At 44.8% G+C, this 24,913-nt stretch overlaps 1 protein-coding gene across 4 annotated transcripts in view; it reads right to left on the reverse strand.

Annotated features, from left to right (window-relative positions):
• The window catches only part of LOC147020320 (serine/threonine-protein kinase Sgk3-like), a 90,573-nt gene that overhangs the window by 37,342 nt on the left and 28,318 nt on the right, over positions 1–24,913 (reverse strand). For all 4 annotated transcript variants that reach the window (XM_085895620.1, XM_085895618.1, XM_085895617.1 and 1 more), the window contains exons 2-9: positions 23,149–23,261; positions 22,104–22,187; positions 15,158–15,230; positions 14,339–14,414; positions 2,745–2,826; positions 1,649–1,695; positions 1,355–1,412; positions 118–201 (exon numbers count right to left, since the gene is read on the reverse strand). In XM_085895620.1, coding sequence (XP_085751746.1) covers positions 118–201; positions 1,355–1,412; positions 1,649–1,695; positions 2,745–2,826; positions 14,339–14,414; positions 15,158–15,230; positions 22,104–22,187; positions 23,149–23,229 — 585 coding nt within the window. In that variant the 5' untranslated portion in view covers positions 23,230–23,261. The remainder of the gene's footprint in view (positions 1–117; positions 202–1,354; positions 1,413–1,648; positions 1,696–2,744; positions 2,827–14,338; positions 14,415–15,157; positions 15,231–22,103; positions 22,188–23,148; positions 23,262–24,913) is intronic.

The raw sequence follows: 24,913 nt of genomic DNA on the forward strand, positions 1-24,913 counted from the left end.
AGCAATTCTCACTTTGCAAAACCCGGCTTTTCTTTTGCTCCGAGAACCACGGATATTTTCATGTACCATGTACGACTGAAACATACGTGGTGCAAGTCTCCAAAAATTGGCTCATACCTCCTTTTTCTTCAAAATTGCTGCTTTTTGGAGCACTTTGACAGCGTAGACCTTGCCGTCGGATTTGTGTTTTGCGAGGAGCACCTGGGGAGAGAAATCCCAAAAAGATTAAATGATCCGCAGGCCATGACAAAATGAACAATACGTGGAATAAACCGCCACATATTTTCCTACAAGACTACATCCTTTTTGTTTGGTATGCAGCACACGGCTGTGGGTAGCATCATTTGCTTGGGGGCACGGCTGTGCCGCTGATGCAGTGTCCCCTCTAGGTTGTAGCAGGAATTTGGAATTTGTTCAGGGTACTGACTACAACTCGCCAACTCTCCATGAAGGACACTGTGGGATCGTTGATGTCCGCCAACTAATGCCGGCAGATGGGACGTCCGGGTTAACGTCCATCAGAGGGACGGCACACTCAATGATGAATTACCTTCCATGTGAAACACCAGGATGGTAGTTCACCTCTGCCATCAAAGATGGACGGTGTGTTTTCACCCATTTGTTTGTTTGTTTGTGAACAGTATTACGGAAAAACTCCTGGACGGATTTCGACGAAACTTGGTGGGGGATTAGGTATGGTCCAAGGATCATGCCATTAGATTTTGGACTTGGTCCAAAGTCCAATATGGCCGCTATGGCGGCCATTTTGACAAAATATTTTAATTTTTGTTTTGGCATTTCTACATGTTATAAGTGATTTCCAACCAAAAAAAAATTGTTAGAGAAAAAAAAACAATTTTGCAACTTTTTTTCAAAAAAATTTCGATTTTCTTTGAAAAATATTTGAATTTTTTTTGCATTTCTGCATGTTTTAAGTGATTTCCACCCCCCCCAAAAAAAATTTGTTAGAGAAAAAAACCCAGAAATTTTGCAACTTTTTTTTCAAAAAAATTTCGATTTTTTTTTTTTTTTGGGCATTTCTACATGCGCGTCAATCTAGTTTAGTTTATTCAATCGTGGTTCAGTAGAGTCTGATCCGTTTTGACCTACAATGAATAGGATATCAGGTTCACTTAAGTGACCCAGCAGTATTTGCGGCGGAGGTTTTGCACTCTACCGAGTGCTCCTCCTCTAGTTTATATCTGGGTTGAGATTCAAACCCAAGCTTGACAGATCAGAAGCAAGACTATCCTGCCAGCCACACAAGATGACCTTTTACATTGATAACCATACAACTTCGCGCGAAAGTAATAAACCTGCCGTAATGCAATTCATTCTCCAATTAGTTTCTCACCTTCCCGTAGCTGCCTTTCCCAAGGACTTTCTGAAAAGCAAAGTCTGACGGCTTGGCACTGTAATCACAGATGATATCAAAGTAAATAATTTATACAACAATTTTTTTTTATTTTTGTATCGTTGGAAAAAGAAAAAGAAAAAAAAAAGACAAAGAAACACGTGTCATCGAGTCAAAAATGAATTAGCACTCCATCACACCACAGTGAGCCGCAAACACAAGTATTAACACTCAAGAGCATCAGGTGACAGTGTGAATGACATTACTCCGATCATTCTCCAAACAATGACTTACAGAGGATTTCCCGATGGCCCCAAGTTCATCTCCGAAGCTTTGTTATTCTGCAAAGACAAACACAAGCAAACTCACAATTTGTTATGCTCTAAACGTTAACGATAGATTGGTCATTCCCTAAACAACTGTAAAACAGTAAAATAATACATCGTGACAGAAACCCCTGACAAAGGAGTTGAACTTGCGTTGAAAGCTGGCATATATTCCATATAGATTCAAGCACCACTGCATACATTCTAAAAATTGAAAAGGGTGATATTAACCCCACCGCCATCAATCCGACCCCTCTCCCCATCTGCAGTACATTCCAGACGTATCGATTCCCTCCCTTCCCATTTACTCCACCTCCTTTCCCATTTCTTCCCCAGACACCATAAACTCTTCCTCCTTCCTTTACTTTTATCAACATTTTTCTCAATTTAAACCCAATGGCCTCCTTTCAAAGCTTACTTTCTCCATATGTGGAAGGCCCCAATGCTCCGCTGTATAAGATTGTGACTCGGGGCCAACAAGTAATCGAGAAGATAGAGCAGATGAGGAAATATTGGTGCAGCCAACATCACCAATTTTGTCAGACTTAGCTGTTGGTTTTCAGCATTTCAGTGTGGGAGTGAACTGTGCCACAGATGCAGTGCCCCCTGTAGGTTAAGGCAGGAATTTTTCGAAATTGTTTTGACTTCCAGTGATAATTCAGGTATTCTTTATGAAAGAACATGGGATCTTTAAGGTCCATCAACTAATAATAACAACAGGGAGACCTAACTTAAAGTCCATTCAAGGGATGGTGAACGCATTGATAAATCACCTTGCAGGTGAAACGCCAAGATGACAGTTTATAGCTGCGTCTTGGATTCAAAGCCACGCTACACAGCTCAAAGGTGAGTGCACATACCTGTCTGCTATCTTACGAGCCCCAGGGGAAAGAGAGGGGTGGCAGGGAGTGCAGAAGCAAGGGTGAGGTGGAATGGCGGTAGATTTAAGAACCAAGACAAAGCCATTGGTATTGCAGCGAATCGAGGCAATTTCACAACATGTAAGTTTACACTGCTGCATGACTCAAACCCAAAGAATGTCGGCAAGCAAGGACAGAACTTACACGGTCATTGTGATCTTCAATATCAAAGAAGTCAGGCTCACTGCGAGGATTGTCCAGCTGAAGAAAACTGTGAACTTCCGGCCTGTATGGAACACGAGCAATGGAATAACAATGGAGCACATGCCATGGCACAGCCACGCACGATCACATGTGATGGTACTTTCCGAGTGCTATCAGACTGGTCATGATAAGGGATGACATGAATCAGTGTTGTGATATGCTGTCAGTAACAGATGAGCATAGCATTTCTTTCTCTGCCAAATGCAGACACAAAACTTACAACGTGAATTGGAATACAAAGACCAATTCCAATTTTGCACCATCCTTATTTTGGGCAAGAGAATGCAATGCACAGTATCATGCATGTCCCACCACTCTGAGATACTGAGGGAGATAGCACCCAGGTATTTTTTTTTATCACATCTAACATCATTAAAGAGTGCACGTAAAACTGATAAAGGTACAACAGTGAAGCATTCAATCGAAGAAGCTCCGTCATTACAACACAATTAAAAACTGGAAGGGCACTTGGTAGCACGCATACTTCGCCAGACTGATTAGTTTACGTTTTCTATCCCATCTATAAGCTGGATATAGATTCGGACCTGAACTAAAATTTAATCGGCTTGTTCTTGTCACCTAAGCTGTTAAGTATGGTGAACAAATCCACCAAGATTTGTCCAAATCCGTCCACAACTTTTTGAGATATCGTGCTATATATTGTTTTAGCCCTATCACTCAATGGTGAATAATCACTTTTAAAATTCTCATGTCTGGATTTGGATCTTCAAAATCAAATCAATTCTTCCTTGTTATATACCCAACCTTCCCACCAAGTTTTGGCTGAATTCGTCCACAACTTTTTGAGATACCCTGCTCTTTGTCGTTTTTGGCCCTCTTCCCAACGGTGAAAAAAAAACACAAAACAAATTCTCGGAACCAATTCCGGATGTAGATAGTCACCAGAATCTAATCATTTCTTCCTTATCACATACCCAAGCTCTCCACCAAATTTTGTTTGAATCTGTCTACAACCTTTTGAGATATTTTGTTCAGAAACAGAAAACAAACACGAAAAAGACCGTGCAGAGCACGGTACTTGCAAAATCCACTCCCCTCTGCAAAGGTTGCCATGGATACATCAAATTGTCCATTTCGTTAACATTAAAATTGACAATCTCAATCAAAGCTCAGGTTAATCGGATGAAAATTGACAATTTTTCAGATGAAATTTGATGATTTTAGAAGTTTGACCTTGGGTTGACCTTTTACCTTTTGACCTAAAATAGTTTCTTTCCAAATTCAGTGATGTATTATGCAAATCCTGTTCAACTTACAAGTTAATAGGATGTAAATTGACAATTTTTCAGTTGAAAATTGATGATTTTAGATGTTTGACCTTGAGTTGACCTTTGATTTTAGAAAACATTTAGAAATTTGACCAAGCTGACCTTTCACCTTTGGTTTCCCAATTAAATAACGTATTATGCAATTGCTGTTCAAATATTAAGTCAATCAGATGGAAATTGACGATTTTCAGATAAAAATTGATGATTTTAAAAGTTTGATCTTGAGTTGACCTTTTGACCTCAAAAATAGTTCGTTTCCCAAATCAGTGCTGCAATATGAAAATCCTGTTCAAATATCAAGTCAATCGAATTAAAAATTACGACTATAACTTTGACCTCAAGATTATCTTTCAACTTTGACCTCAAAATCAAGAGGCTTCTCAGTTGAGACTACCTCTACAAGTTAATAAAGTTTCATGAAGATCGGTTTAAAATTGTAAACTCGAGGTGATGTGACCTCAAGATTATCTTTCAACTTTGACCTCAAAATCAAGAGGCTTCTCAGTTGAGACTACCTCTACAACTTAGTAAAGTTTCATGAAGATCGGTTTAAAATTGTAAACTCTAGGTGATCGACAGACAGACAGAACAACAAAATCGACTGACCAATATACTTGAAAAATCTTTGATTTTGCAAGTAACAAGAAAGACTTCCTGCAGAATATGATACTTGAGAAATCCAAAAAACAAATTTGACCTTAAAATATAATTGGTGGTTGAATTAAATGACAAAATATACAAATCCTCTTCAAATTTCAAGTCAAATGGATGAAAATTGAAAATTTCTGAAATGACTATGTTGACCTTTTGGCTTATGTTGACCTCAAAAAGACTGTTGAATTCAGTGACCTGATATGCAAATCTTTTTAAAATTTCAAGTCAAATGGATGAAAATTGAAAATTTCTGAAATTACTATATTGACCTTATTTGGCCTCTGTTGACCTTTTGACATTTTGGCCTCAAAAACAAGAGCCTTCTTCCTTATGACAAACTCGACCATGTGGTGAAGTTTCGTGAAGATCGGTTTAAAATTGTGACCTGTCAGCAATAAACAGACAAACAGACGGACAGACAAACAAAATCGACTGACCAATATACTTGAAAAATCTTTGATTTTTCTCAAGTAACAAACAGACATAGAGACAGGGGTGAAAACAACCTCCATCCACCTTTGGTGGTGGAAGTAATAACATCAATCTCATGGTGTTAGGTCAGAAAGCATTGACGCTCAAAAATTAAAGGATTCCGCTATTTCTCCAGAGGAACCTTCAGATCGATACTGGATTGTAATCTTGCTGTTGCAATGTACAGTATAATGGTTCACTTAGGATACTTTTCCACCTGTATCTTGTGCTGATAGCAACCGGACTGGTCCATCAATGTCCCATGAGTGGTACCAAGCCAAAATAGGAAAATTTTAGCCACAAAGGCACTACGTTTCCTTAAGGGTATGACATCAGATTTGTCTTGAACGTCCTCAGGATTACAACAACCACAAGAAAGAAGAAGGATTAACAAGCTCGAATGAGCTAAGATCCTCGTCCTCTTAATGATGACGTCATAAAAACGAATATGACATCATTGTGATGTATCAGGTTTGCGATAAATTATCTGTGCTAATGCCCGGCTTGATTCCCGCAAAAACAAAATTCAAACAGCTTGCCTAGTTTCAGAGATAATGGTATAGGCGATTTCCATTAGCGGTGATATTATGACATCAACTTTTTTTCTCGGAAGAATTTCCAAAATCGGAGATGGTTACTGCCTGCGCGTGGGCTTTCTGCATATACATGGCAAGTTTCACGAAGATCCGATGAAAACTCTGGGTTGTGAAACAAAAAATGTCAAAAAATAGGAATGACGTCATAGTGTTGTATCATATGTGCGGTAATTCATCTCTGATAATGCCCTGTTCGATTCCCGCAAACAGAATTCAAAAAGCTTTCCTAGCTTCAGAGATAATTTTTTGGCAATTTCCATTCGCGGAGATATTTTGACGTCACAACTTTTTTTTCTGGCAGGTATTTTCACAATCGGAGATGGTTACTGTCTGCGCAGAGTATTTTTACATATATGCCAAGTTTCAGGAAGTTTCGATGAAAACTGTAGGCTGTTAAAGGTTTGTCAGGTCAGGTGTCGGTTTGTCAGGTCAGGTTCGATCTGTGACCTGCTACAGGTACCATGTAAACCTGTACTAACCTGTTCCATGGTCGGGTTGTCGGCGACTAAACCGTCTCCCCCACCAGGTTTTCTGGTGAGGAGGGTGTTTGGATATGGATACCCAGCAGGATTAAAAACAAAACCTGTCAAAGGGCGGAGGAGCTCCTTGTGAGCCAACGGCCATCCATATCTAGTGCCCAACTATGTCTGCGGACGTCCTCCTGCAGTTGGGTCACTTCTTATTAGGAGGTTGGTGGCAGGATTTGCACTCCGGCCACCGTAAAACCCTTCATTCCGCAAAACGCAAAAAATCTGAAAACCCACTCCGTGGGAGTACCTCCTGTGCAGCTTCCCTTCGCAGGGCAGCTCACCGGATGACGGGATTGGGGCAAAGCCTTCGGGACCCCCAATCTTTGATAGGAGGGAAACCACGGGGTAACATCCCTGGGTCAGATTGCGGGAGAGTTTGTCGGAGTGGTGCTGAGGTGTCGTCCACCAGACGGCGGTCTCCTTGGGTTAACCTGAGGTGGTCCCTTCGGGTGGGTGCCTGGAATGTCCTATCCCTAAGAGAGGATGATCACCTGTCTCTGTTATCATTTGAGCTCAAGCGTTTGGACATCGGGATTGCAGCTCTCTCTGAGGTTCGGAGACCGGATTGCGGCGAGATAATGGTGGGTGGCTACACCTACTATTGGTCTGGTCGCTCTGATGGTTACCATACCCAAGGCGTTGCTGTAGCTGTGTCCAATAAGCTGACCCCAATGATAATTGAGGTAACACCGGTCAACGAGCGTATTATGAGATTAAGGATTCGTCACTCCTTAGGTGTCATTTCCCTGGTCTCTGTTTATGCTCCGACTGAGGCGAGTGATCTCACCGTGAAGGATGCATTCTACGCCACACTCGAGTCTGTGGTTGATCAGTGCCCCAGACGAGATACACTTCTAGTCTTGGGGGATTTCAATGCAGCGACTGGAACTGATAGGGATGGTTATGAGGTGTGTGTTGGTCCCCATGGGTCTGGAACTATGAACCAGAATAGCACTAAGTTCCTTGACTTTGCAAGAAGTCATGGACTTAGGGTGGCTGGTTCATGGTTTCAGCGCCCACAAGCTCATCGCTGGACTTGGTATTCCAACGCTGGCGGTGTGGCAAAGGAGATTGACCATGTCCTCATTGACGGTCGTTGGAGGATGATCCAGAACTGCAGGGTCTACCGGAGTGCTCAGTTCCTCAATACTGACCACAGGCTTGTTGTAGCAACTCTAAAGCTGCACCTTAAATCCTGGAGAATGGTACCATCCCAGCCGAGGCTGGATGTTGCCAAGCTCAGGGATGAGAGAGTAGCTGAGGAGTTTGCGAACAGGCTGAGTGGACACTTGGGGGGTCTGGGTGCTTTGGGGGGTCCTGAAGAGTTGTGGATCGCCTTCAAGACCACCGTCCTTGATGTTGCCGGTGGATGCCTTGGAGCTCACCGCAGGGCAAAGAAGAATTTTGTCTCTCAGGGGACACTGGATACCATTGACCAGAGTCGCAGGGCCAGGCTGAATGGCAGAGCTGAGCTGTTCAGGGAGCTGAGGCGTAAAACTGTACGTGCACTGAGGGTGGACAAGGAGGCCTATGTGCGAGGAATCTGTGAGGGGGTAGAGCATCACCTGTGGACAGGTGATTCTCGTCCCGCTTACAGGGGAATTCGCGCATTACGTTCATCCAAGCCCATCCCTCGGAGCACTACAGTTCGAGCAGAGAGTGGTAGGCTCTTGACAGAGGAGTCTGAAGTGAAGGCCCGCTGGGCCGGTTACTTTGAGCGGTTGTACCAGGCTGATCCCCCAACTGTTGAGTTGGACGTCAAGGGTGTTACAATCCCTGTTGCTGACCCTCGAATCAACTGTGGTCCACCTACGCTTGTGGAAACACGGGCTGCGGTGAACCAGTTGAAACGGGGCAAAGCTCCAGGGATCTGTGGAATCCATGCCGAAGTTCTCAAGGCTGGTGGAAATGCTGCCACTCGTGTCGTTGCATGCAGTTTTGTGCTCTGCCTGGAACACAGGCATCATCCCAACTGACTGGAAGAGGGGCCTTGTTGTCCCTCTCTGGAAAGGGAAGGGTGATCGCCAAGACTGCAACAACTACCGAGGGGTGACGCTGCTCTCAGTGCCGGGCAAGGTCTTTGCTCGGATAATTCTCGATAGGGTTCGCCACCATCTGCTTGAGCACCAGCGTCCAGAGCAGTCAGGCTTTACACCAAAGAGGTCAACGATTGACCGTATCCTTGCACTTCGTGTCCTCACCGAACGCAGGCGAGAGTTTCGGCAGGGGCTGCTTGCAGCCTATGTTGATCTCTGTAAAGCGTTTGATTCAGTGAATCGGGATGTCCTCTGGAGGATTCTTGGTCTTCGTGGGGTGCCACCAAAACTGATCGATCTGATGTCTGAACTCTACTCTGGTACTGAGAGTGCTGTGAAGTGTGGTGGTACCATCTCTGACTTATTTCCAGTTGTTACTGGAGTTCGTCAGGGATGTGTACTTGCCCCCACACTTTTCAGCACTTGTATGGACTGGATTTTAGGGAGGATGTCGGAGAGATCAAGCTGCGGTGCGTCATTTGGGAATGTCAAGATCTCGGACCTTGACTTTGCAGATGATGCAGTCATCTTTGCGGAGACTTTAGACATCCTCTTGGGGGCCCTCGAGGTGCTGAATGAGGAGTCGGAGCCGTTGGGATTACGGGTTTCTTGGGTCAAAACTAAGATCCAGGCTTTCGGTGACATCTTGGATGCTGCTGTCCTGTCTGTGTCTGTTTGTGGTGAGAATGTTGAGGTCGTGGAGAGATTCACTTACCTTGGCAGTGATATTCATGTCTCTGCTGGCTGCGAGTCAGAGGTCAATAGACGTCTGGGTCGGGCCTGGGGAGTCATGGATTCACTGGATCATGGGGTGTGGCGCTGCCGGTACCTGTGCGGGAGGACGAAAGTCCGAGTCTTCAGGTCCTTGGTACTTCCAGTCTTGCTCTATGGGTGCGAGACTTGGACTCTGACCAAGGATCTGAGACGGAGGCTTAATTCCTTTGGTACCAGGTCTCTTCGGAGAATCCTTGGCTATCGCTGGTCGGATTTTGTGTCCAACGAGCGGTTGCTGAGAGAGACTCGGATGAGATTTGTTACCTGCATAGTCCGTGAGCGTCAGTTGCGGCTGTATGGACATGTGGCTCGTTTTCCTGACTCTGATCCTGCTCACCAGATTCTCTCAGCGAGGGAGTCTCATGAGTGGAGGAGGCCAGTGGGTCGACCACGTGCCTCATGGTTGCAACAGGTTGACCATCATCTCAAGGAGATGGGGATGGGCCTGGCATCTGCCTGGGGGATGGCCAGACGGAGGCCCCTGGAGTACCGGCGGAAAGTGGACGCAGCGACGTGCTGTTCTGGCACATGCTCCCATACCTGACCTGTGAAACAAAACCTATTTCGGAGATAATGGTTTAGGCGATTTCCATTAGTGGCAATATTATGATGTTAACTTTTTTCCAGGAAGAATTTCCAAAATCGGAGATGGTTACTGCCTGTGCGTGGGCTTTCTTTTTTTTTTTTTTGTATACCTTGGTCGAGGCTCGTATGAGAGCTAACACACAACTCACAGCAAGGGGGCATGAGACAAGAGGGGCGGGAGTGGGAGGGACAAAACAGTAGGGAACAGACACATTAGGTGAACTGTGGAAGGGAGAGAGATGGGGATGGGACGGGGAACATGGCGAAGAGAAGATGGACATTACAGGGACTTTCAGGAAGGAAAGCAGGGGAATTGAAGGCAGTGGGCTTGGGTGGATTATCGGGGGTAGAAAAGATCGAGGATTTGGATGGGGGAAGATAAGAGGTGGTGGTGAACAGCTGTTTTGAAAGCCTGGAGTGAAGAATGGGAAAGAATAGAGTGAGGAAGTTTATTCCAAAGGCGGGAAAAAAGAGGAATGAAAAAGTGAAGATGAGCAGTGATTCGTGATTTTGGTAGTTTTACCAGAAGGGGGTTGTTGGTGGACCTTGAGCGCCCTGTGGAAATGTGGTGGGGACAAATCGCAGAGAAAGCAGGGGGGCAAGGTTGGAGAGGAGTCGGTAGAAGACAGAAAGACCACCGACCAACCTGCGGTGATTGAGTGAGAGGCCCAAAGACTCAGCTTCATTGCGGGAGATGCCGATGATCTTAAATGCCCTGGTTTCGACAGCGTGAATCCGAGAAAGGTAATGCGCACCAGCCCAGAGGGGAGAGCAATACTCCATCAGGCTACGGACAAAAGCTTTGTAAGTGCTCAGGAGCTCAAAAGGGCCGAGGAAGGACTTTGCACGACGGAGGATTCCTAGTCGGCGACTGGCTTTTGAGGCGAGGTTGGAAACGTGACTTTCCCCGGAAATGTCATGGCAGATAGTGAGACCCAGAAGCTTGAAAGAAAAGACTTCTTCCAGAGGATTGTTGAGAAAGTGGATGGGGGGGTTTTCTAAACGGTCCTTTCGAAGAGACATAGTGAGAGTGTGAGATTTGTCTGGATTGAAAGACATGTTCCACGTGTTGGACCAGTTTGTGATTTTATCCAGATCTGCAGTGAGCGAAGAAGCTGCTGCTTGCCGGTCTGAGGGATGACAGATGGTGCGGCAGAGGGTGGAGTCGTCGGCAAAGAGAAATAGAGGATTTTCCAGAGAGTCCGAGAGATCATTGATGAAAACCAGAAAAAGAACAGGGCCCAGAATGCTACCTTGAGGAACTCCAGCCTGCACAGGAAGAGGGGATGAAAGAACTCCATTTAGGGCCACATGTTGACTGCGACAGGAGAGGAAGTCTGCGAGCCATGAGTGGAGATGGCCTTGAATACCATGGGAAGAGAGTTTGGTGAGTAGGGCAGGGTGCCAGACTGTGTCAAAAGCACGTGATATGTCCAGGGATACGGCTCGGATTTCCTGTCTGGCATTGAGGACCTCCATCCATTGATGGGAGAGCAGAAGCAGCATATCCAGGGTAGAGTGACCTTGTCTGAAACCAAATTGATGATTGGAAATTAAGCCATTGGAGAAGAGGAAGGATTTCATGTCTGAAGCGATGATGGATTCCATAACCTTGCTGATGATTGGGAGAAGGCTGATTGGTCTGTAGTTACAGGGATCTGTTTTTGCACCTTTTTTATGCAGGGCAGTGATAGCAGATTTCCAAGCAGATGGCAGATGACCTTGGGCAAATGAGAGGGTGAATAGAACAGAGAGAGGGTGAGCAAGAGCAGAAGAGCAGGCTTTGAGGACACGTGGGCTGATGCCGTCTGGACCGGTTGCAGAATCTGACTCGAGGTTTGAAAGCAAGCTCTTCACCTTGTCAGGAGAAAAGGATACAGAGTCCAGGGACAGTTGGGTGCGACTGGGTAAAGTGGGTAGAGATAGTGATGGGTTTCGGACACAAGATTTAGCTGCAAACACCGAGTTTAGACATTCAGCTTTATCACGTGTGGAATCAGCAGTGCGGCCATTTGAGGTAAGGGAGGGGATGGAGGGGGAACATACACCAGAAACAGATTTGATTAAACGCCACCAGGATTTTGAGGAGGGAGAGAGGTTTGAGAGTTCAGACTTGAGATGAGAAATATGTTGTTTTCTTGCTCTCCTGAGGGTAGATACACACTTGTTCCGAGCTTTGTGGAAAGAACTGAAATTGCCCTCAGTTGGGTTTGCTTTCCATGAGGCAAAGGCAAGTTGTTTCAGGACAACTGCCTCGCCACAAGCTTCAGTAAACCAAGGGCGGGAGGAAGGATAGGACAACTGAACACGAGAGGAGATAAATCTGTGCATGAGGGAGAGCAAGTTTCTTTGAAAGAATTCCCAGGATGAGTTGATGTTTGAGAAAGTAGTGATAGGAGACCAGTCTGTAAGTTTGATGGCTGCTCGGAGACCCTGCCAGTCGGCTTGAGTGAAATGCCAGACTCGACGGCGGTGAGGTGGTTCTCTGATAACAGCCAGAGAGATGTCCACTTTGACAAGGACGTGGTCAGAAGAACCGATTGGAGCGAAGGAAGAGCAGCAGATATTGTCAGGGAAATTTGTCAAAATCGGATCCAGAAGAGATGGAGTACCATTGGTTGAGATCCGGGTCGGGAAGTTGACTGATTGAGTCAGTCCTAATGAGTCACAGAAAGCTTTTGCTGAGGTGCCATGGCAGTTGAGAGAGGTACCCACACCTAGCCAACTGACGTGATGACAATTGAAGTCACCACATAAGAGGAAGAGAGAGTTTGGATGAGAAGATAGAAGATGGTCCATGTTTTCGGATAGTGAGGTGTAGATGGAGTCATCACTGTTCGGTGGACGTTACAGTACACATATAAACATGAGGTGGGAGTGGAGGGGAAGCCGAAGCCAGAGGTATTCCTGGGGGTGTGGGGGAGTGAGAGCAGTGCATGGAGAGTGAGGAATAGAGTCTTTGATGAAGAGAGCAACACCTCCACCAGGACGAGGCTCAGGTCTGTCATACCGTAAGAGGGAGTAACCGGGGAGAGATACTTGGGAGTCAGACACGTCTTGGGAGAGGAAAGTTTCTGTTAGGCAGATAATGTCTGGTTTGTCAGTGGCAACCTGTATGGAAAGATCTGAAAGGTTTGAGTGAAGGCCCCGGATATTTGAGGTCCACACTTTTAATGAAGAGGTAGGGGAGGAGGCTTTGGGTGCAGGAGGTGGAGGGGGAGGGTAGGACAAGGGACGAGGGGGGGAGGTAAGGAGGGTTGTTGAAAGAGTGTGGGGTATTGCAGAATAGCGAGGGGAGGGGCCGAATGAGGAGGAGAAAAGGCTCTGTGGTGCTGGGGGAGAGGGGGGACAAGAGACAAGGAAGAAGGCAGTTGAGCATTTGAGGAGGTGCAGTGAATTGATGGCGGTGTCAGGGCAGTCGTGCACGGCAGCTTGTTGGATGAGACGGGGGGCAATTTTCAGAAGGATGAGTAAGGGGGATGAAAGGTGGGAGAAAGGTGAGCGGGGAATTTTTGAGAGAGCTGAGAGGGAGGCTTGGAGGGAGAAGAGTGGGATGGTTGCTTTGATAGTGAGAGTGAGGGGTGAGGGGGGTGAGTTGGCACTGAAGTTGGAAAAAAAGAATGGTTGATGGAAAGCGAACATTCATCGCAAACTGTGGTTTTTAAAAGTTTTAGGTCAGAGATGCGATTTAACACAATTTTTGATGGATGCAATGAAGGCGAATGAAGGCGAATTCAGAGAATGAATTCTGCATATACATGGCAAGTTTCACGAAGATCCGATGAAAACTCTGGGTTGTGAAACAAAAAATGTCAAAAAAATAGGAATGACATAAAAATTGATATGACGTCATAGTGATATCATACGTGCAGTAATTCATCTCTGCTCATACCCTGATGGTATGATCTTAACCCTAACCTAACCCTAACCCAAACCCCAACACTTGTTCAGAGCTGTTAGGTGAGTTCCGGCTCACAAACACCGGAATGGTCCAACTTGCAAAAAAAGAAAGATTCCGCAAACAGAGTTCAAAAAGCTTGCCTAGTTTCAGAGATAATTTTTTAGGCAATTTCCATTAGTGGAGATATTTTGACGTCATAACTTTTTTTTCTCGGAGGAATTTTCAAAATCGGAAAGGTTACTGTCTGCGCAGGGTATTTTTACATATATACGCCAAGTTTCAGGAAGTTTCGATGAAAACTGTAGGCTGTGAAACAAAAAAGTCCACAAGAACAACAACGTGAGTAAGACTTAGAGATCCTCCACGAGGATCGAAAACGATAATATGATATTACTCCCACAATCCAGCTGAGCTCAACACTTAACAAAAATGCATTGAAATAATTAATAGCAAAGGAGAATTACAGGCTCAGCTCCTGAAGGTAAACGCTTCAACGATGACGCCCAATGCCATCGGTTGAGTCACGAACATTTATCCTATACGAGGTCCCAATCGAGCCATCTTACAAGAAACCGATCAGATTTGGTTTGCAGTGAAAATGGCAGTGGAACCATAACATTACCTGAAATTCCAAGCATGTATAATCTGATATCGTACCAGTAGCATCAGAACAAAACAGAGCTTGCATTGAAACTCACAGTTTGAACAGCTCGGGGTTGGACATCACCGTCTGGATGAATCCGTTTAATCCTTCACTCCTCTGCTTGATGAAATCTGAAATGGAAAAAATGAATGCAACTTTTGAGGATATTGCAATGGCTGGAAGAAGGCATCCCTGTGCGGGTACGCCGTAGAGCACATCCCCACGCGCATTTCCTCACTTGGTACGTATCCCAATGCGTGTATCACATGGTGCGTGACCCGACGAGTGTTGTGCTTGTATTTTGATACGAGTGGTTCCTGAGTACAGTAAAACATATGTAACTCAGTCCGGATGTCCGGCTTTCTATATAGTCCACGTAAAGCAGTCAGCCACACAACTGTTTATGAGACTTTGGATCCTTCTCACGTGGATGGTAAAGGGGACGCTTGCAACTATTTTTTAGTGAATATCATGTTGTGCAACAATAATTGATGCTGATTAAGGAAAATAATGATTTCGTGCAAATCAGTTGCCATTATACATGACTTCTTCCACGATCAAAAGGGGAAAAAAACCTAAAGATTTGAACTCCATAATGATCCCATAAAGAATCCGAGATGAAAAACACCGGAATGGTCCCAGTTGCGATTTATTTATTTAAAAAAATAGTTTTGGGCACTAATGGCGTCATCACCCACAAGAGGTGGGTGATGACGCCACCTTTAATCTTTCGAGGTTAAATCGATTTTGGCTGTACTTGCATGGGGGCAGGATGAAGCCCAGTTTCCCCTTTCAAGGTGGTGTTCTTTGACCAATTGCTGTGCTAACAGCCACTGAACACAGGCCAACATGAAATAGTCTGCATTGTTATTACCTGGATCAAAGTTATTCCCGAATATCCTTTTAGCAGGAATCTTCAATGCCATGTGTGGAAATCTTTTCTTGAGCTGAAAATAGACAACAGTGGGGTGCAGTTGTATTCGTGTTTTTAAACAGGTTTCGAGGCTTAGGGTAAAGCTTTTACATGCGTGCACGTGCACGCACGCACGCACGCACGCACGCACGCACACACACACACACACACACACACACACACACACACACACACACACACACACACACACACACACACACACACACACACACACACACACACACACTAGCAGAGTATCCACCCTACGGGCAATCTTGTTCCAAGCATGCTTTGCAACACATTCTGCTGACACATACCTTTATATAGGTGGTGTATAGGCAACACACAGCTACTTCAATCACTCCCGAAAAAAGTAGCCGGGTTATGTACATGAAGCAAAAACATACCTCCTGCTTATTATTCAAAACACCTTCCTGCACTGGAAAATGTGGGGACAGGAATACTGCACTGCACTGTTATAGTGGAGACTTGTAATACCCTAGCCCACCTGGAGGTGGTGCTACACGATACATATTTACATCAAGAATTTGTGTCTTCCACCCCCCTCTCGCCGAGACCACTGGCAAAGACAACAACACCCCTATACACTATTTGAGACCTTGCTGATCCTATGTAGCAAGTCTGGATGAACTCAGCCCAGAACTGTGGGAGTAGCGTGACAAACAAACACACACCAGTCTGTGAATTATAGTAAGGACCAGGGACGACGAAACAGGCAGCCGAAGCATAAAACCATTTTTCTCAGGACTCGACCAACCTCTGTCCTGCTCTGTGTCCGAACCAATTCTCACCTCGTGAGGCCAAGAAAAACTCCTTTTTAGGAGGCGTTAAATCAATCTCTCTCTCTCTCTCTGCGCTCTCTCTCTCTCTCTCTGCGCTCTCTCTCTCTCTCTCTCTCTCTCTCTCTCTCTCTCTCTCTCTCTCTCTCTCTCTCTCTCTCTCTCTCTCTCTCTCTCTCTCTCTCTGTCTCTCTGTCTCTCTGTCTCTCTGTCTCTCTCTGTCTCTCTCTGTCTCTCTCTGTCTCTCTCTGTCTCTCTCTGTCTCTCTCTGTCTCTCTCTGTCTCTCTCTGTCTCTCTCTGTCTCTCTCTGTCTCTCTCTGTCTCTCTCTGTCTCTCTCTGTCTCTCTCTGTCTCTCTCTGTCTCTCTCTGTCTCTCTCTGCCTCTCTCTGTCTATCTCTGTCTCTCTCTCTCTCTCTCTCTCTCTCTCTCTCTCTCTCTCTCTCTCTCTCTCTCTCTCTCTCTCTCTCTCTCTCTCTCTCTTTCCTTTCACGATGACCCCTTTCAAGCTCTTCCCCTCTCTTTCCAAAGCCCTCATGCGGTGCCTCACCCATGGTTCACAGAAGCTCTCACGTACAATTCTTTCACCTTAAACCCTGGATATTTACTGAACAACGCATCACCCTTCGTATGATGCACATTTAAACAGGACAATCCTCAAGCTAACATTCCCCTACTTAATACATCAAAATTGGATAAACTTCTAAAACATAGGGCATACTAACCTATACATATCTAACTGTTCTAAAGTAATATCTACCCCCCCCCCAACAAACGTAACAATATTATATACTCGCAAAGGTACCCGACATTGCTGGGCAATGCCAGGTCCCTCCTCCTCCTCATTCCACATCACCCCTCTCTATGAACGCCCACCCCACCCCTTCCCCTGCCTCCAGACTCCCACCCCACCCCTTCCCTTCACTCCTCCCACCTCTACCCTTCCACCCTTCCCTCCCACAAATAAATTTCCCACAGGGTGTCTATTAAAGTGTACATGTACATCATAACTTGTAAAAAAAGAAGTGAAAAAAAAGCCTCTCGGCAATTTCCCCTGCGGCCTCCTGACTAATTAATTAATTATTATAGACAGCAGAGTACCCACACTCGGGGTGGGTCGAGTTTGTGCATTACTTTCTGAAAAATGTATAGTCTGTGTTTTGTAAGTAAGCTATAGATGTTTGTGTGGTGTGCACTTAAAATGTTCGAGATAGTCTAAAGGAAACATTCCAATTGTAGTTAGTGTCAAAGAAGTCGAAAGGGTCTAAACTCTCAAGCAAGTAAAAAGGCTCTAAAAAGGTCCAAGTGGTCTAAAGCTCAAAATAGTCAAGAGTCCAAGCTGTCTAATCTGTCTGAAAGATGTGGGGGTTCTTAAAGGTCTTAGGAGTCAAAAGGGTCTTACAGGTCTTTAGAAATGAAAGGGTCTCAAGAATCTTATGGGTATTGGAGGTCTTGAAGGTCTTAAATATTTTTGGGGTCTTTGGAGTCGAAAGGGGCTTAATGTTATTGGGGGTCTTAAGGCCCGGTCACACCTTGACGTTTTAGCCAACGTATGCCGATTTTTGAATTTTTTTTTCTAAAACGCTGGCACACGTTGAATACGTTATGGGTAAGTTTTGATAACATTGAGAGTACGCTGAAAAACACTGCCATACGTCGTTGTACGTAGGCTTTAAACGTTGTACTTTTTGGTTGTCCTCAAATTTTTTCATGCTTGAAATTTCACGACGTATGCCGGCGTATGACTCACACGTTCCGTTACGCTGGCCACAAGTTGTATGCACGGTCTGCGATCGTTGACAGGCGTCAACACATGCTACTTATAAGTTAATCATAAGTTGAGACACGCCGAGGTAATGTTTAGCGTACCCGAAACTTATTTCTAACCTATGATTAACGTGTTGTTGGCACGTTACGCGATCGTTGCCACACATCGACAGACGTTACTTTTAAGTTACTCATATGCTGAAAGACGTCGGTATAATGGATCGTCCTTGCGTCAGCGTCCACGGCCACGACACTTATTTGCAGCATTCTTCAAACTTTTCTTCGGCATGACGAGGATGTTCACACTTCGATGTCTAGCTTGGCTATGATTCCAATTGTCCATCGGCAGCGTCTATTTAAAATAGTCAAGTTTGAGCGTTTTAACACGTTCAGAAGAAATGCTTCAAATTTCAAAACCCCAGCGTCAAAAAACAAAGGCGAGTGACAGCAATTTAAATCGTTCATTGTAAACAATGAAAATAGCTGAGTGGTACCGTTTAAAAGTCGTTGAGTGTAAAAAAAATCCAATTGTTGAGTGCAAGCGTCTACTTTCAATAGTGGAGATGCAGCCATTTAAATCGTTGAGTGGCAGCCTATGAATAGCAAACCCTACGTCACCAGCAAAGATAAACTGCCACACGATATGGATAAGTTAGGCTATCGTTGGGCATAGTTTGTGAACGCCGGCTTCACGATAACTATTCATTGGTATATCGTATCTATAAGTAATCAAAGCGCTCTATGCACATTATTAGTTCATTGTGCATTTGTCCAACCCGTTATGAATAGACCTAAATCGTAAAAACAAGCCATAGCTCATTGTTGAAAAAGCCCCATAAAAAATTAGCCGCGAAGAACTTCGAACAATGGTGAAAAGATGTCTCCTACCCGTGGACACGCGGACGCAAGGACGATCCATCATAACCCACACCCTCCCCCTCACACTCACCTACTACTGCCAACATGAACAAACTACTACTAATACTAATACTAATACTGATACTGTTGACATGGACATCGACTCTAAAAGGACTCAAAAACACTGTTGGGTTCCCCTTTTATGAACACCATTTTTATATACCAATTCCCCAAACCGCTGGGAACACGTCTTTATATGGCAGTTGTAAGCTAGAAACACGTTCATTTATTTTTTTTTGTCGACCGGAAGACGTCATTGGAATACGTCTACATACGTCGATGTGTGTTGGGACTACGTAAAGAATTGGTTCAAAGCACGTCAAACATAAGTTAGAAATAAGTTTTGCGTAAAAAAAGACATTACCGCGACGTGTTTCGACTTATGAGTAGCTTATAAGTAGCCTTTGTGGACGTGTGTAAGCGTCCACATATCGTGTGTAAAACTTATCCCCATCGCATGCGGAACGTGTGTCATATGCCGAGTACGTCCAAAAATTTTGAACATGTTTAAAATTTATTGACGTACTCTACTTACTACGACGTATGATTGCGTACTTTAGTGTTCTACTCACGTATACCAAACTTACTCATACCGTATTTGACGTTCCCCAACGTTTTAGACACATTTTTCTTAGGTCGGCATACGCTGGCAAGATCGCCAAGGTGTGACCGCGATGTTGACACTTCCATTTCTACGGCAGTTATGATTCGAACCGTTGTGCGTCAGCCTTTTAATAGGCTACGTCACGACATCGTCGGCGATGCGTGCAACGCGCTATGCCTAAGTTAGACTATCGTTGGGCATCGGTTGTGTAGGCTGACAACAGGTTCAGCATTCGTTGGTATAAGTTATCTATAACACAACGAAACGTTCTGTGTCCATTACCAATGCGTTATACATAAGACCAAGTCGCTATGAATACGTCCGAATCTTTAAAAAAAAACATCAAAAGTTCAACGTAAGCCAGCGTTTTACATACATTTTAATACGTTGCCATCGCTGGCTAAAACGTCAAGGTGTGACCAGGCCTTTAAAGGATCTAAAGGGTGTTTGGGGTCTTCAGGGTATTGGAGGTATATTAATGGGTCTTTAAAGAGTTTGAATTTAAAGAGTCTTTAAAGAGTCTTTAAAGATGAAAATGCCCGAAGGACAATCCCCGGGTCAGATTTGGTCTTTGTACCAAATGTGATTGTTGGCTCAGTGATGTTTGCAAAGAAACGCGAACGTATATACAGACAGACAGATGACAAATTATATTGATAGATCTACATTATAAAGCAAGAGTGTCTGTCCATCTGTCCCAGAACTAGTCCCTCAGTTTTGGGGCTAGCCTCATTAAACCTTCTGTGGAACGTTTTGGGATCCCACGGATGTTCGAAGGTGGGTGGGAGGTTTCATAAATACCTCAATACAATTATGATTTTGAGTTTCCACCCGAACGACCCCGCGAGGTGTGGACAAAAGGACTTTTTTCATTTAATAAGTAACTTGCGTAGCCATTGAAAGAGAGAGACTGGAACATTACTGGGGGGGGGGGGGAGACAATTTATTACCTTCACCACCGAAGGCGGACACCTAGACGGAGATTATGTTTTCACCCCTGTCTGCTTGTCTGTCTTTGAAGAGGATATCTCAAAAGGTTGTGAACGGACTCGGATGAAACTTGTTGGACAGGTTGAGTGATGAAAAGGATGATTCAATTCAATTTTGGTGAAGATCTGGATCTGGATCTGAATGAGAGATTTTTTTAAAAAGTGATTCTTCACCACTGAGAGATGGGGCCAAAAACGGTATATGGCACGATATTTTAAAGTTGCGGATATATTTTGACAAAATTTGGTGGGATAAGTTGGGTCGGTGACAAGAACAAGCCGATTAGATTTGGGTTAAAATCTGGATGCAGATCCGGCCTATCAGTGGGATACAAAACATAAACTGTTCAACCTGGCGAAGGTGTGTGCTCTCCCGAGTGCGGTTCTTGTTGAAGAATGTGACACACGATGACATCAGAATCCATCATGGAGTACAGACATTGTTCGTCCCCGTCCAAAAAGATTCAAGGTTCAGCCCTCTGCTGAAAAGCTTCTGACAACATCGTTTTGGGACCACAACGGTTGAGTTCAAACAAAATGTCTCTAACGTGAGAACGCATCATTTCATGCCATGACGGTGACTTGTTACTCGATGAAGTGAGTCATGCAATGCGCAGATGATGGCCAGGTATCGTGCCCCAGGTGCAAGAGAATGAACGCCCTTGAATGGCAAGTTGGTGCACTATTATTCTCATCGGGATGAGTTGGGAAGTTATAAATCAACCCCCGTAGAGTCTGCGTATGTCACCTTGTGATTTCACCTATTCGGATCATTTGGAGAACATTTGAGTGGAAACAGTTTCACAAATGAGGAACACGTGACCTGAAATGGCTGCGTACCCGTTCCAAAGATTTCTGCACAGATGACGTCGGGCTACGACCACATCACGAGGACAAGTGTGCTCATGTACCATGAGATTACCTTGTCCTTTTTATTTTCTGGAATAAAAAGTCCACATCAACCTTGAAGCATCGGACAGCAACCCAATTAGATATTTTAAAGTCACTAATTTAGGAGGTGAAAGAAGGAGGTTTTAGGAACAAGGTTCCTAAAACAAGGTACTGAAGCACATGCCTTCTTCTTTCAGATACAGCACAAGGCTGTGGGGTTGCATCATTGGCTGAGAGTGTGGCTGTGCCAATGATGCAACACCCTCTGCAGGTTAGGGCAGGAATTTAGAATTTGTTCAGGGTGTCAGCAATATCTCGCCTACTCTTCGCGAATGATCTTTAACGGGATCTTTAACGTCCACCAACTAATGCCGGCAGATGGGACACCCGGCTGAACAACCATCCAAGGGACGGCACATACATTGATGAACGACCCTGCCTGGAAAAGACAGTAAAGGTAGTTTATAGCCGGGTTGGGACTCAAACCCAGGCTAGGCAGCTCAGAGGCCAGGCAAACACATATGTGCATAAACAAGGATGAGAAGCAGTTCCGGATTTATGGCAGGGCAGTTTTTATGATGATTTCTGATGACAAAATACCTTTTTTTTTTTTTTACACACTCAGACCAAGCATGTCGAGACTCGTCTCCAAAACAGGATTGAGTCGCGAGCACCAATGAAAGGCGCATGAGAGTTTTCCACTCGAGGGAAAGGTTATCCATGGGAACAACAATCACAAAACATCCTGCCTCGGCTTCCCTGTGAGAATGTCATGGTGGAGTTAGGTTCCTCCACGGATGTAAAGTCCTTGAGGGGATTTATGATTTGTCATTTTTAACATGACCTTCGAGGCTGTTCTGAGGGTTTGTGTCATGAACTCGACCTTGCCATTAAACCATGTTTGTGTGCACGCCACGGACGCAGGCGGTGTAGGCTCACCGTGCTAAAAAGTTTGTCAAACTCCGTATACCTCCGCAAAACAAACCACGACTGGTTGCTGTTTTTCACCACAACCTTGTACACCTGAAACAAACAACATGCACACCTCGTCAAACCCAATTTAACAACATCATGCTCAGTGAATGTAAGAGTTTATTACATCAGACATTTTGGCAGGAAATGAAACGATCCGGGCCTCAGATCATAATGAACACAAACAAAAACTCCGGTATCCAGGAGGGCATTTCAAAACGGCCGATATTACTGGAAACCATGATACACAAGTTAAACCGAGTCAGCATTTCATCCAACGAACAACAACCCAGAGTAATTTTGTCCACTTTGCCGATTGTTGAAGGGCCCAGAGCAGGGGGTATGTATAATCAGTTGCACGAACGGCGTATTGACATGTTCGATGCCGAAGTTAGTGGAGGAGGTTACACCAGATGGTCAATGGTGGAGATTTGTTGAATCAGGGAAATACTAATTCCACATTTCGAGGGGATTGCCTTTGAAGCAACAATCTATGTTTTATGTGCAACTTGTGCAGTGTGCGGGTGTGGGTTCAAATAAAGCACGGCAGCATTCATTTATACGAGGTAAAAAATAATTAAATACCATCCCTCTCTTGTTCCTAATACTGGTGTAGTGCCCTACCGACCTCCCCCCCCTCAACTTCCAACCTCCTCTCCTGTTCCTAGTACTATACAGTGTAGCAACCTAACCCCTCCCTCTTGTTACTCATGCTGGTGTAGAACCCTACCCCCCCCCCCCACTTCATGTTCCTTATGTTGCCATAGGGCCCTACCATATGCCTTCCTCTCCTGCTCCTCATGCAGTTGTAGAGCCCTACTCTCCCTTCCTCTGTTCCCAAATGCTGGTGAAGAGCCCTACCCCCCTCCCCCTTTTTCTCATATTCTTAAATTCTAGTGTAGAGATCCACTTCCCAATCCCCCCCCCACCCCCTCGCCTCAACCACCCTAATGCCCAAGCTAAACATCCATCGTCAGGGATGTGAACACAGAATGTGGACAGACAGTCGTACCGTATAGCGCTTTTGCTTGCGGTCACTCTTCTCCTGACTGCTGTTGATGCTTGCCCTCGGAAGATCTGTGCCATTGTCCATGGTGTTGGTTCGAGACAGGAAAGGCAGGTTTTCTGAGACCAAATGATGGTGCAATGTTAACCAATGATACATGATATCATAGACTTTTGTGAAATGACACTGGGACACGCACTTGCAGCTTGAAAACTTAAACCCAGCACCGAGTTTATTTCAAATAAACATATCATGCACCTGTGGATTTAGGGGGGGTCCTGGGGGTCTGGACCCCCACTCTTTGGGAGGGGGGGAAGGGAATAAAACAAATCATGACCAAATCCCCCAAAAGGCAAAAACATAATTAAAATATAAATAAACAAACGTACATGATCGAGGCTCGTGGAAGAGCTAGAGCGGAATGGAAAGGAACAAAATGGCAAGGGGGAAGCACCAACATCAGAATAGAAGTGAGAGCGACATCAAGGGAAGGGGGAGAAGGACGTATGGGGGTGAAGAAGCTGCACACAAGCTGAACTTGAACGGCACGCGGTAGAGCGCATACCTCCGCCAGGATGAACATTTTACGTTTTATTTCCGACTGATCTGTATCCGGACATAACAAGATCAAATCTGCTTGTTCTTGTCACCAACATCAAGCTTTTTTCATAATCTGTCCACAGTGTTTTGAGATATCCTGCTCAAAGACAGACAAACGGGTGAATACATAACCTCCGTCCACATTCAGTGGCGGAGGTAATGAAGCAAAGCAAGAAGAGGAAGAGGAAGGGGGGGGGTGAAACAGAAAAGAAACAAACCAACCGACAAATAATAAACAAAAAGAGATGAGGGAGAGGGGGAAAAAAATCACAATAAACTCAAAAAACGGAGTGCTTTGGAATGGGATCATTTGGGGGTACAGGTGATCATGAGTATGGAAGGTGGATGAACAGGTGTCTTGAAGCCCTGGAGGGAAAAATGGGACTCAACAGACTGGGGAGGTTGATTCCACAGGTGAGAGAAAAGAGGAACTAATGAGTGGAGATAATTTGTGACCTTGGATTTTGGGACTTTAACAAGAAGAGGGTAACTGGCAGACAATGTGTGCCCTGTAGAAACCTGGAAGGGACAGAGCTAAGAAAGGGCAGAGGGTATAAGACCAAAAAGGAGGAGGTAGAATAGAGAGAGACCACCGACCGCTTTGCAATGTGAAAACAACAAGCTTCGACACTCCGCTTCATCGTCCAATATCCCAATGATTTTGAGGGCTTTGCATTCCATGGGATCAAGAAGGGCAAGGGAGGGCCCAAAAGAGAGAGAAAGAGAAAGAGAAAGAGAAAGAGAAAGAGAAAGAGAAAGAGAAAGAGAAAGAGAAAGAGAAAGAGAAAGAGAAAGAGAAAGAGAAAGAGAAAGAGAAAGAGAAAGAGAAAGAGAAAGAGAAAGAGAGAGAGAGAGAGAGAGAGAGAGAGAGAGAGAGAGAGAGAGAGAGAGAGAGAGAGAGAGAGAGAGAGAGAGAGAGAGAGAGAGAGAGAGAGAGAGAGATATTCTCATAAAGCTGTGAATGGAAGGCCTTGTAAGTTGTCAAAAGTTCAGATTGGCCAATGAGAGACCTTGAATGATGAAGGATGCCCAGTTGTTGATTGGCTTTGGAGGCCAACTTATAAACGTAGTTTGCCCAAGAAAATTCATGGCTGACCCAACAGTTTGAGTGATTGAACTTCCTCAACACGATTGTTAAGAAAGTAGATTGGAGGGTTACCAGGCGGTCCTT

Source organism: Eptatretus burgeri, chromosome 9, assembly GCF_056783735.1.
Source record: "Eptatretus burgeri isolate ZD-2024b chromosome 9, Ebu_testis_v1, whole genome shotgun sequence".
Lineage (NCBI taxonomy): Eukaryota > Metazoa > Chordata > Myxini > Myxiniformes > Myxinidae > Eptatretus > Eptatretus burgeri.